The sequence below is a fragment of the Dendrobates tinctorius genome, unplaced genomic scaffold (genome assembly GCF_039654945.1).
Source record: "Dendrobates tinctorius isolate UK_male_01 unplaced genomic scaffold, ASM3965494v1 ptg000115l, whole genome shotgun sequence".
NCBI classification, from domain to species: Eukaryota; Metazoa; Chordata; class Amphibia; order Anura; family Dendrobatidae; genus Dendrobates; species Dendrobates tinctorius.
In genome coordinates this window covers 14229134-14244554 of record NW_027361783.1, presented here as the reverse complement: position 1 = coordinate 14244554, position 15421 = coordinate 14229134, and the positions used below count along the sequence as shown (strand labels likewise).

At 44.6% G+C, this 15421-nt stretch overlaps 1 protein-coding gene across 3 annotated transcripts in view; it reads right to left on the bottom strand.

Annotated features, from left to right (window-relative positions):
- Positions 1–15421, bottom strand: part of RTTN (rotatin) — a 328322-nt gene that overhangs the window by 243899 nt on the left and 69002 nt on the right. For all 3 annotated transcript variants that reach the window (XR_012234901.1, XM_073590015.1, XM_073590014.1), the window contains exons 9-13: positions 9642–9801; positions 8436–8617; positions 6830–6945; positions 6236–6406; positions 1705–1917 (exon numbers count right to left, since the gene is read on the bottom strand). Coding sequence is in view for 2 of the 3 variants with exons in the window: in XM_073590015.1 (XP_073446116.1) it covers positions 1705–1917; positions 6236–6406; positions 6830–6945; positions 8436–8617; positions 9642–9801 (842 nt within the window). In the remaining variant the exon portion in view is untranslated. The remainder of the gene's footprint in view (positions 1–1704; positions 1918–6235; positions 6407–6829; positions 6946–8435; positions 8618–9641; positions 9802–15421) is intronic.

Here is a 15421-nt window from a genome sequence, read left to right as displayed (position 1 = left end):
GTGCCGTGAAAGGTCAGAGGCCCGGTGCCTGCGCACTGCAATACTTGGCTCTGTCCTCAACACGGCAGATCAGTATGTCTGCGCAGGAGCCACGACACGAAGCAAGGAAGATGACGACATCACATGAAGATGGGAGATGTCGGACCCGGGACGCCCAACGGACCAGACCGCCCCCGGGTGAGTATAATAAAACTTGCTTTTCTTATCTTTCAGGTTAGAGCAGGAGCTTATCTACAGCATTCTAGTGGCCGCAGCTAATAGCTGAAAAACGAGATGACAGGTTCCCTTTAATTTCAGAATTCCCAAGATACACCTCCCCACTGAACAGAATATCTATATGTATACAGCAGTCTCTGACTACAGGCTACAACAAAACCTTGCAGTAGGTTTGATGTGATCCTAGCCCCTAAAATCTTCCTTCCACCTACAGTTGGTCCCCCCTTCCGTTGTCAGTTTCATTCCACAGAAAATTAACATAAAACAACCTGAATCCATTCAGACTTCGCCATTTCATCTGTGCTCATTGCTAGATGACATAAGACTATGCCGCTTCACTCTAAGTAATTTGAACAATGGGACCACTGGTCTTTAATGTTAAAGAGACGGTGTCAAAAAAAAATATTTATCAAACCATGATACTCTGGGTGAATAGTAGTGTCCTTGAAATATCAATTAAAAATAGTATATGGTTTTGTAAATTCAGTATATTTTCATCTGTCACAGTGCTCCGTGTGGTCTGTCCTTTGGCTGCAGAGCAGACCCACCTCCGGTGGTGGACGCACCTGCTCAACAGCTTCCTCACCGTGTCCCCACTGTGTAGTTATCCGCTAGTGAAGCTGCTGACACTGCGTGGTAAAGGGATAATAACTCCATGAGAAGTAAATGTAAGAAGTGGAAAAGATAGACGGGAAAGAGACAGGTGACGAGAAGAAAGTGGAAACTGGCCAAAAGACATTTCTGAAGGATTTCACCGATTCCTGGTCACATGAGAAAGTCTGCTACGAGACCACCAGATTAGAAGAGGCAATTGCAGAGAAATTATTAAAGAGGCATAAAAAGGGGGACATTCACTGGGGAGTAGGGTTCTCACTGATCTAAATGCCTATAGCAACTGTACAGACTCTTCCTTTAAAACTCCCTGCACAATAGACGGCCTGATTGGAAAAATCCCAAGAAGCCAGACCCTCACAGATCAGAACGTTATGGCATCTCCTATAGATAGGCCATACCATTACATGACAGAAATATAACATACACAGGATATTGAATCGTAGGACCTTGGTCCAGCGGTCAAACCAGCATTCTGTAGCCGTTGGACCTGATACTTTAGCCAGACCAGCTCATCCCAAGCGGAGCCGTGGATGTTAAGTAGGAGTCGGTTCGTAGTGCTCCCATCCAGGGACCAAGGAATACTGATCTGGTTGCTGGACGAGGGTCCTGGATTTTTTTTTCCCAAAACTGTGATAAATGTTACATTCTTAAAGGTCTGACTGGTAAGACCCCCACCGATTGCTAGGACGGCTGAACGCTGCGCATGCTGGAGTTATGGAATCAGCCAAATTAAGTCATAACCGGTTCCTGCTGGAATAATAATTTCATTTCTTCTGGTTAAACTAAACTACGTAACATTAAGTGCACATATACTATTAGACATACATATATTGTTAGCATTGCAGATTATATACCTCGCTGCACTGTACAAACCTCTTTTGTGGAGCAGGACATAAAAGAAGTTGTACATTCAATTGAATAGGCGGCCTCCGAGGCTTGTTTATAGACCCAATAGTCTTCAGAATTCAGCTGCTCCATGAAAGCTATAACAGACTCCTGAACACTGGGGTATGCAGTACGGAATGGCAGGTCGACAGATACGAGAAACAAAGCATTCATCAAACTCTCCGGCAACACATGATTTGCCTTAAAAAGAGAAAGAAACAAACGTGTAAAAATGGTACATGCATAGAACACATTTCACCGAGGTCAAGACTTTCTCTGCTCAGCGGCAACCTCCAGTGAAAGCCCCAATTTTACAAATATTTAAATATTTTATTGAGAAGCATTATATTTAAATATTTCATTGCGAGACACAAAGACATAAAACCCCGCCATCAATGTGCCCAGTGCAGTTCCCTGAAGGACCAATTTGGAGAAGCTTGTTCAGTGAGCTCTCGAGCTTTGGATGGAATATTGCCTGCGCTGATTAGAATTCCGAGCTCCACTGTAATGTCTTCAGAAATCAAACCCACTAAAGGGAGTCACTTTTGCGACTTAATGTGCTTAGCACAGCATGTATTTTCAATGACTAGGAATATGAGCAGAATATCAACCTATCCATGCTGTCCTCATTATTTTTAAGTCACTGGAGTGAAGCGCAAATCTATCACAAAGGAGGTTTTGCTTCCTTTAAATCCGGCTGTTTGTGAAAACTTGATCGCATGTACAAAACCTTTCTGAATTAGAATTACGAGTGAGCAACAGTGGTGCCGAGGCTGAGAACGGAGACCATGCAAACAGAACGCGTGGGCCCTTTAACCCCTTAAGGAACGGGCCATTTCGCTCAGTTATTTTGATCTTCGTCTTCCAAAAGTGAAGATTATTATTTTTCTGGTAACATAGCTGTATTACGGCTTGTTAGTTTACCGGAAGAGAATTCTATATTATTTTTTATTTTTTTTATTTTTTAAGATGCTATGTAACTTACCGAATATAAAATGCATGGGGGTTTAAGGGAAAAAAAAAATTAGATATCGCTTTATGGCATTGTGCAATTAAAATGACTTGAATTTATTATAAGGGTCAGTATAAATGGAGTGAAGTTGTTTGTTTTACTACTTTTCAAAATAATGCACAAAACCTAGGATAAAAATAAAAATGAGCAAATACCCTGCAGTAAGTAAATGAGTAAAAATCAATAGTGCATGTAAATAACATGGGGTACTGTTGGCACTTAGAGAGGTAAATTAATAGAGATAGGACTGTCCTAACTGGGTCACCTTGTCGTGGTGGGATGGCTTTTAGGCTTTTTTTTTATCTAGAGTTAAGTAAGTAACCTATGTTATTTCCATGTACTATATACTTACTGCAGGGTATTTGCTTATTTTGATTTTATCCTAGCTTGTGTTGGTTAATGGCCACAGTGTGACCACGCACCAACACATTGCACTTGTCCGATTTCTGGCTCATGTCTTTGTTCTGATTGTTTTTTTGTTAAATACTGGCGTTTGTCACCATAATTTGAACCTTACTATATTAATATTATTATATCTATTTTAATTGGTAAAAGTGTGGGGGATGGTGTAGTTGCTCTTAGTCTCATTTAGGGAGGCATGGTGACCAAAAAGCTAAAATTCTGACATTATCTATTTCATTTTTTTCTAGCATGAGAGAGAAGTAATGCAATAATTATTTTGGACTGATAGACATGTTAATACCAGAAATGATCATTTCTTCCAAAACCTGAGCCAGTACCCATTATGTATGGAGCAGCAGATTCTGCGTGCACAAACGGGATGTATATTAATGCCCACTTGCAGAAATGGATTAAAAATGTATTTGCTACATATTACATTGCTAGAATTAATTTGTCTTACATGACCAATTAAAATATACTAAGTCTACAATCGAACATGAACTATATGAAAGAGAACACACACAAATAAACCAGTATGGTTCCGGCAAATATCTGAGGACAGGCAGAGGGCAGCAGAGGCCCATGAATAGCACGAGAAACCGCTACATCTAAAGGACAACAAGTGAACGAAAAAAAGAAAAGGCAGTCAAGACATTCTTAAAAATGAAAATTAAAAATGTATTTTTTCTAGCTGTCGTTAGTAAAATGTATTTTGGAATAGAAGTGCAATAATTTTCAATGGAAAATCAAAAAGAAAACATGGCACGTCTATCTATATATGTTTTACAGTGTTGCAATTAGTACATAATACTAGAACACTAATACAGAAGACACTAGATTATGTAATTAGGGAAAGCTAAAGAAAAACAGAATTTAACCTTAGTGGAGAAACTAAGAAAGTTACATTTCTAAGCGAGAACATGAGATACATAGGTGTAATATTACAGAACCAACCATAACAAATGACAACTTAAAGATTGGTTCAATAAAATTAAAAAAAAAAAACACAATTATACTATATACTGTACATATATGTACACACACACACACACACACACACACACACACACACACACATATATACATACACACATTATTGCAAAGCCTTTTGCATCTTTACTGGCAGCAAAACTAGTGCAAAAGAACATGGAGGAGTAGTCCTCACCAGTTAGACCAGGGAACCTGTCCTGAGTTCTTTCCCACTAGCATTATGTAGAGACAGACTCGGACTCCAGCAATCTGCCACTTAAATTGGCTGCTTATGGGAGTTTTGATAAAATCATTTTTTTTTTTTTTTTTTTTAAATCAGCAGGAGATCATCAAAGGTCTATTAAATGTGCGGCCATGTAGTCCTCCATACTCATGTGCTCTGTATCATATCACACCCAACATCGATTGACAGCTTTCTGCCTATGCACAGTTTACAGAGAAAGCCATAAGTGTTGTGGGCGGGGGACATGCAGAGCTCAGCATTCAGAGAACTGGTAAATCTGAAGCAGATAAGAGTGATTTCATAAAAAATAAAAGCAAGCAGCCCAGTAAGTGATACATCACTGGGATTAGGGCCTCTGACGTGAGGCAGAGATGACATTGTAGCAGCACTGGCTACTCAAACGCCAGGGTAGTAAGAAATTCACGGGTCTCCAATCTAGCAACCAGGAGGTACCATGAATCAATCCACCTACCCCAAGCTGCTCTCAGATGGGGGAGCAAAAACCTGGTGACAGATTCCCTTTAAAGTGAGGAAACAACCCTAGACAACTGATCCACTTTTTACTTTTGAAGGAGTAGTAAATGTCGAGGAGTAAAGTTTTTCAAGGTTTATCATTGTGGCAGTTTTCTATCAGTAGTTCGTTTTAAAGGAAAGGACACAAGCTAAATTCCACCAAAAATGGATCTTCTGACACAGGAAAAGGGAGAACAATAAGGTACAACCCCACTGCTATCCAGAAAGAAAAGCTGTATACTGCACAGCTTTTAAGGAGCTTCCCATCATACGATATTCAAGACCTATATGCAGAATAAGTCATCAGTATCTGATCAGCAGTTATTAGCTCTGGCCGGATCTCAACAATGAATGGAACTGCAACCAGCAACTGAGTTCGATATGGAGCAGCTAATGAAGGGTACTGCAGATCAAATAATCCTCTTCTCTACTCGGACAATGAATGGAGCCGCACAGTTTACCGACACTCACTGGAGCTAACAGCAGCTGATTGGGGTAGGATCGCAGGTGTCAGACCCCACTGAGATCTGATACTGATGACATATCATGTGGATAGGACATCAATATAATTGTGAACCAACTTAAACTTATTCAACACCATTCTGAAAGGTGGTTATATACATCAAGTGACAATCACCCCTCTGTACAGCCGCCCCCCCCGCCATACACGAATACGCTGAGCGTGGGTCTGTACTCAATGAGGGGAAGGCAATAAGTGAATGTCAGACACCTCCCATAAGAAACATGTAATCCAGCATGCCAGACCCTCCCCCCCCCCCCCCCCAAGCCATCATCAGGGAATTTCTGTGACTCCCTTGTAGACATGATGACCAAGAAGGCCAATATTGATCTAATGTGCAAGGAAAGAGAACGGTTCCATCACTGGAAGTCTGTTTATTGGTGTAGATCTGCACGTGGCACACAGGGGTCTTACATGCACTCTGGTTTTGGAAACGGACAGGCTCACGCTATTCATTCGATCATCTACAGACACTCTAGTCTCTGTGGAATATTGAAACTTAGTGTAGATTTCTCCATTAAAATCATGATAGACACATACATGGTGACCAAACAATTTGGGTTCCGCAAGCATCTCCCCCGTACATAATCCCCGCCGTATAGCAATAACCTGCTGGATATTATACTTGCATATCATGTGTCCTGGCACTGCATTATTTCACAAAGGTTTATGGCCGGATCAATAGCGTGTATAGATAACGATTCCCGGCTGTGAATCTAGGTCTACAGAGTGGTCACACAACTGCAAAGTGGAGTGAAGACGGCAGCGTATGACCTGGGGCATTAATATTAACCAAGACAATCGGGGAAAGAAGCCTTTTAAAGGTTTCTGCTTCTCAGGATTGTCCTTCATCTCTTACCTTTTCCACTGGGATGAGTGTTTGCAGAAGTCGCATTGTAAAAAGAGAGATGCTGATAAATGCCATTCTGTGGTTCACAAGAGAAGAGTCAGGCTTCTCAGAACGATTGCTATTTTTATGATACAATATCGTCTCCCCAAGAGTATCAAGCACAAAAAGCAGTTTACATCTCTGGAAAAGCAAAAAAAAAAGGACTGCTTATTACATTATTGGAATAGGTTTAAATCATAAGAAGTGTGCAATTCATAGCAGAAAAATAATAAATAAAAAGTAGGAAACCTCTCCAAAAAAATCATTTCTAATTAAGTTCTGCCGCATTGTTGTCCATGCATAACCTTTGGAAGGAGAAGAAATATCAGAGAAATAAAAGGCGTTATTGACATTGTCTTATTGTTTGCCTTCTTAGGTTGTCATAACAACCGGGGCGGCCGGCTAGGCCTCCGATATCCAGAGGAGCCAAGAAGTGCTTGGAAAGCAAGTTTTTATTGATGTAAACTTAATATAGGATGGATGGCTAATATCATTTAATGGCCTGACAAGGAGAAATTTAACACATTCATTATTCGTGCCGTGATCGCGGTATTGCTCGCTCACCAGTTCTTGGCCTATGAGACTTCCGTCATCCCAGACGTCTTCTGAAATGGCCTCACCAAGAAGACCAGAGTTTTCAGTAAGCAGCTCCAGGATCAAGACCAAAAGCTTCCGCCTTTCTGCACACGGACACATGAAAAAATAAACAGAGAATTATTCAAATTCTGGATAACTACAAGAACTACACATCAAAGTGTAAATTTCTACTAAGTTTTCCATCGAACAACCACCCACGCAGCCACGACACAATTTTGAAGGGGCTGTCCACTAAACCTCAGCTGTGCAGCTTAAAAAAAACTGTACACTTATCTCCCAAAATGGAGCAGTTCCTCTGATCTCAATGCTGGATTCCCCACCAATCGCCTGACATACACAACGTCAAGTGACCGCTGCAGCCAATCATCAAGTGATCTGCTGCAGCCTTCAGTATTCTGTCAGAGCGGACATTCACTATGAAGGATTAATGAAGAGCGCAGCTAAGACTGGTGATTGGCTGCAGCGGTCATGTAAAACTGTTTTGCAAAAGTCTGCTTTAACGCAATGAATTTTTATTTTACTCACTTATATAGCACTATTAATTCCACTTTACATACATTCGTATTCTTGCGCCAGTCCAGGTGAGAAGTCTTCAGTTTTTTTTTGTTTTTTTTATTTCATGCAGAGCAGGACCCTGAACTTTATCCACCAGCAAATACAGACGTGGGACCGCTGCAGCCAATCAATGGCTGCAGTCATAACCAAGTAAACACTGCAGTCAGTGATTGGCTGCAGAAGCTTCATATCTATTAGATCATAAGAGGTTGCACAGAGCCAGCCTCTGTATACCTTGTTATGGTCCTATTGACATATGATTTAATTTTGGGCATAACATACATTTAGAAAATAAAAACACTTCCTAGTACACACACACTAATATTATACAGATTACGTGTATAGAGATATACACACTTATATACATTATATCACCACTAGCTAGAAAATAGCAGCACAGACCTCTAATGTATGAGGCAAATTAGGACAGCTCTATTGAAGGGCGTCCGTATGTAACCCACATGTATCGTACAGTTAGATACTATAGGTCAGTAAAGTTTGGAAATTATTGTGTGTCCCTTAAAGGGAATCTGACAGCGGGTTTTTGCTTCCTCATCCGAGAGCAGCCTGATCTAGGCAAAGAGACATGGAAACAAGCAATGTAATCACTTAGTTTAATGGGGACAGAAGATGTGACACAATCAGAATATTTATATTTAGCAATGCAGCAGGTTCTCTGTGTACAAAGTCCATAGACAGTAAGCTGCTTATAGCAGAAGGGGGTGGAGTCAGGCTAGCATGCACAGCTGCTGTAGTCTGGGCAATAATAGTCACTAGGTGATAAAAGCTTCAGTGAAAGTAAACAACAGCACATAGCTTGACATGTGACACATCGTTGAAATCAGTGCTTTAACCCCCTATCTCATGCTATCCTCAGATTACATAGCCAAAACCTGCTGACATATTTCCTTTACATCCCTAACCTAAGATTCAAGTATTACAGGTAAACAGATAAACCATAATTCATCTACAATTGCCAATTATTTTACTTAATTGTGACCATGAGAGAAAAACAGACCTGTTTTAAGCAAAGGTGAAGCATTTTCCAAAACAAGAACACAAAACTGAGGGAGACTGATCTGTTGAAATTGTAGATCTAATGCATCTTCATTTTCAAGTTCTGCGGGGTCTGATGGGCCTCTGTCCATTGGGGACCAATGTAGGGTGCGGGAGTTTGCGTGAGCCTGAATACTGGTTCCACTTTAAAGAAGAATGAAAAATGTAAATTGTGAGGTGACACTGGACATCAGATATTAAAGATTATTATTAGAGATAGATTCATATACAAGTTACCAATAGAAGTCTTCTATGAGGATAAAGCCCCCTAGGTGGAATTGGTCCACAGCTATCTCTGCCGTCATTCCCATACATAGGGGCGCTCACTCCTGATTTAAGTGGTGTATTAGCCCTAATTTATCACGTGCTGAGACACAAGAATATAATTACTTGTGGGGAGAAGTTGTAAAAAACTGCAATTCTGCCAGTGTTTTGGGGGATTTGTCTTTAGAGATTTGATAACACAAATGTTTCTGTCTTCACTACTTTACAACAAAGACAAGTTAAAAATAAGTAATGACCAGAAAAAAAAACATCATTACCTGCCCACATTCAAATATGTACAAATAACCCTTTTTTTTTTTTCTTGAAAAATACATAATATTATCAAATGGAAGGGATAGGACACAGAGTAAGTGATGTGGGCAATATTAATGAAAAACAAACTCCATTAATAACCTTTGTTATATATGTACAAGAGTAAGAAAGTCTTACAAATGGAAGATTTGGTCATCAAGTAGCATAGGCACCAACTGCTGGAGAACATAGTGTCTAGTATCTATTTCAATAGCTTACATAACACCAATATCTCTACTGCACTTTACAGACATCATCACTGCCCCCATTGGAGCTCAGTATCTAAAATTCCCTACCAAGTATGTCTTTGGATTGTGGGAGGAAATGAGATTGCCAAGCCGAAACTAACTTAACTGTGGAGAGAACATACAAACTCCTCGCAGATGTTGCCCTTGGTGGCATTTGAAGTCAGGACCCCAGCACTGCAGGGATACACTGCTAACCACTGAGCCACCATGCTGACCATAGCATGCTGTAAAGTTATTACGTAGCCTGTATAATTTTAATACATTTGGCATGATAACCTGATCGTTCACTTGGACATTACATGGAAACAGAACACTGCAAGTCTCACAGTCCAATAACCACTTGCCTAGAGGACGTGGCATCCCAATCCTGCCCATCTCCACTAAGCCTCTGGTTGGCACGTCCCACCACAGAGGGCCGGAGAAGCTCATTATCGGGGGACGCATCCTGTGAATTCCGAGCTGCTGGAGTGTGGTACGACACCGAGGAATTCTGGGAAATGACATCTGCAGAATAATCAGTGTAAAGCATTAATTCAAGATGATTTATCTGTTCAAATATGTACAGTGACGTCACTGAAGGGTCATCAAAAAAGAAATATGTGGAAGACGACTTCAGACTCTTATTTACATTTATTAGAACAGTGAAAAGGAGAGAAATCTCATACCAGAGTCAATGGCTACAAAGTATGACCCTTATGATGGAGCAATACAACTACTGTATAGTCATGCAAGAACATTATGAAGAGGAAGCAATTCATTGATGCATTCTGTACATTACCTGTAGAGACATCATGGACCTAGTGCCCTCTACACAGACAACACTTTTAAAGGGAACCTGTAATTTTCAAAAATGCCATTTACCTGCAGATCTAATGGTAATCCGCAGATAAATAGTGATTCCATCATGCCTGGCAGGCTTACTGGAAGGACGACTACAAGGAGGAAATGACACTTTATTCTCCCTGCAGCCGCACACTTGCAGTCATCAGGGCGGTGCAGGGGGCAGGTACGGTCACCACTCACCGTGTCTGGCTGTAGTCACTCCACCAGCACATTGACAGCCTGCTCTGTGCACACATGCAGAAGGGAAGGCTGTCCATCAATGTGCCGAGGTAAGGATACAGCAAAAATAGTGAGTGGTGACCAAAACATCACCCGCAACACCCAAAATTACTCCAAGTAAGGGAGGATATAATTTCATTTTCATCCTATGGTCACACTTGCAGTAAGCCTGCCAGACAAGACTTAAGCATCATTACCCCAGATTACCCCTATATTTTCAAGTAAATAGGGGTTTTGGAAGTGACAGGTTTTTAAGATTGAGCTGCTTCGGGTAAAGTGCCTGGGAGGCCAGGACTCCACCCAGCAAAAGTAGCTGTTTCTAGACATTTAGTAGAAGACATGACAGTAATTCAGATTACATGCCAACTCAGAAGGTGGGACCTCTGTATAGGACCTCATTATATGAGCTCAAAATTCCCTGAGAATAGCCAGGAGTAAGTGCTGGAACAACAACCTGAATACGAAATCATCTTGCAAGCAACTTTACAGATAATCATTTAAAGATAGTTAAAAAAAAACATGGATTTTTGTGATAACTCACCGTAAAATCCTTTTCTCCGAGACGCTCATTGGGGGACACAGGTACTGTGGGTGTATGCTACTGCCGCCTGGAGGCTGACACTAAGTGAAAAAAAGAGGTTAGCTCCTCCTCCGCGTATACACCCTCGCCCCGATTGCGGGCGGAAACCAGTTTGGTGCAAAACCAGTAGGAGATCAAAAAAAAAAAAAATCAGACAACATCAACCTTAATACAGGTAACAACATGTCTAGAAAATAGCCACCCTAGTTTCATACCGAAAGCATATTAATTAAATAAACAGAAGCCACTTGGCTAATAGGGTGGGTGCTGTGTCCCCCAATGAGCGACTGGGAGAAAAGGATTTTACGGTGAGTTATCACAAAAATCCATGCTTTCCCTTCGTCTCATTGGGGGACACAGGTACTGTGGGACGTCCTAAAGCAGTTCCTGGGTGGGAAGTTGACTCACGGATCCAAGCTACATGCACCTCTTGTCTAAAGGTGCGCCACTGTTGCTTGGAGAATCCTTCTACCCAGGCTCGCATCCGCCGAAGCCTGAGTATGGACAATGTAATGTTTAGTAAATGTGTGCAGGGTGGACCAGGTTGCTGCCTTGCAAACCTGTTCCGCCGAAGCCTGGTGTCGAAGCGCCCAAGAGGCGCCTACTGCCCGAGTAGAGTGTGCTCTGATCCATGCTGGAATCGGCGCGCCTTTGACGCGGTAGGATTCCTGAATAAAAAAACGAATCCATCTGGCTATGGTCGATTTTGAGGCAGCGAGTCCCTTCCTGCGACCCTCAGGGAGCACGAAGAGCACGTCTGACTGACGAAAGGGTGGCGTCCGCGACACGTACCTCCTGAGAGCTCTCACCAGGTCCAACGTATGAAGAGCCTTTTCCACACGGTGCACCGGTGCTGGACAGAAAGAGGGCAAGACAATATCCTCATTGATATGAAATGAGGAAACGACCTTTGGTAAAAAAAAGGAGGAGCTGGTCTAAGAACCACCTTGTCTTTGTAAAAGGTCAGGAACGGGGCTCGGCAAGATAACGCTGCCAGCTCCGAGACCCTCCTGATCGGTGTTATGGCTACCAGAAACACCACCTTCCATGACAAAAGTATGACAAAGAGACATCCTGCAGCGGCTCAAATGGAGCTTCCTGCAGAACACTTAGGACCAGGTTAAGGTCCCAGGCATCCATAGGTGCCTTATAGGGAGGTACCAAGTGGGAGACCCCCTGGATGAAAGTCTTAACCTGCAAGTTGGTAGCAATCCTGCGCTGAAAGAGGACGGATAAAGCCGATATCTGTCCTCAGAGAACTGGGAGCCAAGCATGAGTCTAAACCAGACTGGAGAAAAGCAAAGATATTAGGGATGGAGAATCTCAGTGGCGAAAAACCGTTGCCCCGGCACCATGCAAAGAAAGCCTTCCAGGTGTGGTGGTAAACTCGTGCTGAGGTAGGCTTTCGGGCGCTAACCATCGTAGCAACCACCTTGCGCCCGAAACCCGCCTGCGTCAGAATCCAGGATTCAACGACCAAGCCGTCAAACACAGGGCCCCTGAGTTCGGGTGGCAGATCGGCCCTTGAGACAGTAGATCTGGGCGCTCTGGCAGGCGCCATGGCACGTCGACGAGCAGCTGCACTAGATATGAGTACCACGCCCGACGAGGTCAGTCTGGGGTCAGCAGAATCACTGGCACCCCCTCTGCCTTGATTTTCATGATGACCCTCGGAAGCAGAGGCAGCAAGGGAAACAGGTATGGGAGGTGAGACTGATTCCATGGCAGGACCAGCGCATCCACGGCGATTGCCTGCGGGTCCCGGGACCGCACGACGAACAGACACCTTGGCGTTCACCCTGGACGCCATCAGATCCACATCCGGAGTTCCCCACCGTTGGCAAATCTGCTGAAAAACCTCTGGGTGAAGTGACCATTCTCTGGACGCAAGCCCCTGCCGGCTGAGAAAGTCTGCCGCCCAGTTCTCTACCCCCGGGATGTGAGCCGCCGATATCAGCGAGCGGTTCCTCTCGGCCCAGCGAAGCACGTGCCCTACTTCGCGCATGGTTTCCCTGCTGCGGGTGCCCCCCTGGTGATTTATGTAAGCCACCGCTGTGGCGTTGTCCGACTGAATCCGGACGGGGCGGCATGCTAGAAGGTGATAGAATCGATGCAGAGTCAGCCGGATCGCCCGTATCTCCAACAAGTTGATCGGGAGGGCTGCCTCCTGCGGTGACCACCGTCCCTGGGTCGTGTGGTGGCGAAAAACCGCTCCCCAGCCGAAAAGGCTGGCGTCGGTTGTGACCACCAGCCACTGATCTGGGGGGAAGGGTTTCCCCTGAAGCAGGGAGGAACTGATTGTCCACCACTCTAGTAACTGCCTGACCTGAGAGGACAACCGGCACCGATGATCAAGCGTGAATGGGTTCTTGTCCCAGGCTGACAAGAGGGCATGCTGCAGGGGACGAAGATGAAACTGGGCGAACGGGATCGCTTCCATCGCTGCCACCATTTTCCCCAGAATCCTCATGCCGAAACGGATGGTGTGAAAGACTGGTTGGCGCACTACTCGCACCCCCTGCCGGAGGGCTAGGGCCTTGTCTCGAGGGAGACTTACAAACCCTCGGCAAGTTTCGAAGGTCATCTCTAAAAAGGAAATTCTCTGAGCTGGAACAAGGGATGACTTCTTTACATTGACCAACCACCCTAAGCGGGCAAGAGTATCTAGCGTAATGCTGACACTTTCCTCGCTTGCCTGCCTTGAAGGGGCTTTGACCAAGAGGTCGTCTAAGTAGGGGAATACTACTATGCCCCAGGAGTGCAGGATGGCCATGGGGCCTGCCATGACCTTTGTGAACACTCTTGGGGCCGTGGCTAGTCCGAAGGGCAGCGCTGCAAACTGAAAATGTAGACCGTTGATGACGAAGCGTAGAAACCTTTGATGCGGAGGGAAAGTGGGAATATGTAGATACGCGTCCTGGATATCGATAGAGGCCAAATATTCTCCCTGCCTCATTGCCGCTATGACTGAACGGAGAGATTCCATCCGGAAATGTCTGATCCTGATAAATCTGTTCAGGAACTTTAGATCCAAAACGGGCCTGAACGTCCCGTCCTTTTTGGGAACTGCAAACAGGTTGGAATAGAAGCCCTGCGCCTTTTCGTTTTCCGGTACAGGAATGATAACTCCGTTGTGAGAGAGCGAATCGATGGCTTCTAGTAGAGCCCTTGCCTGGGTATCCACTTTGGGAAGCCGGGAAAGAAAAAAATCTTCTTGGGGGTACCTGACAAATTCTATCTTGTACCCTGTGGACACCAGCTCTCTCACCCATGCGTCGTGCGTGAAATTGAGCCAGGCGTGGTGAAACCGGAGTAGGCAGCCGCCTACCCCGCTGGTGCCACCTGACAAATGCCCCGAGTCATTTGGCTGAAGATCTTTGGGACCTGGACCCCCCCTTGACCTAGACTGGTTAGCACGCATCCTCCCCAATGGGTTGGCTCTATATGAGACCTGTCGGTCCCTATTGTGATTGGGACAGTGATGCGGCGGAGTTAGCCGCTGTCGTCCACCCGGGGTTACGAAAGGTCCGAAATCGCTCCTGCAACTGGTGACGAAACGGCAGCTTGGCCTTTTGCTGAGGAAGAAAGCCGCTCTTGCCTCCTGTGGAGTCGGAGATGAGCTGATCTAGCCTCTCTCCGAACAGGTGGCCACACTTGTAAGGTAGCGCTGTCAAGAACTTTTTTGAGGCTGAATCAGCCAGCCATGTCCTTAACCATAGCGCTCTCCTAATGGAGATTGCATTTGCGGCTGCAAGTGCCGAGCAGTTGGCCGCATCTAAAGATGCATTAATCAAGTAGTCCGCCGCCATGGCTATCTGATTTGGGATTTCTGACACTTCCGCTGGTAGGCCTAGGTACTGCAAGGCTCTATTCAAAGTTTCTGACCAAGAAATCATGGCATTGGCTATCCACGTTGCTGCAAACGAGGGAGAAAACTCTGATCCTGATGCCTCAAACATTGAGCGAGCCAAGTTCTCTATGAGACGATCAGTGGGATCCTTAATAGAAGAACCACTAGGCACAGATAGATAGTAAAGTTCTTGTAGCCAAGCGCGACACTGGTGGCTCCACAGTTGGGGATTCCGTCCACTTTGTCCTCAAATTCAGGGTGAGTGCAAAATACTCTATGGGGACGCTTGACACGCTTAAATGACACCTTACGGCCCGCAGTCAGAGTGGAGTCATCCTCAATCCCCAGAGTCTGGTTGACGGCTTCTATGAGACTGTCAACCGTTTCCTGACCACCTGGCGTATCTAGGTCAAGGGGCATATCCGAGTCGTAGTCCGAGCCTTGTTCGCTATTGACTGCTGGTGACGGGGAGCCAGAAGCAGAGCTCACGGATGCCGAGGCACCGGGAGACGCCGCGTGGGTTCTTTTCCCCTGGGTATGCCTGGAGTGAGAGCAGCCCCTGCAGGCCGGAGGCTCGTGTGAGGTAGAGAACCCCTCTAAGACAGGGGAGCCACTGTCCCTGCCCCTATCTG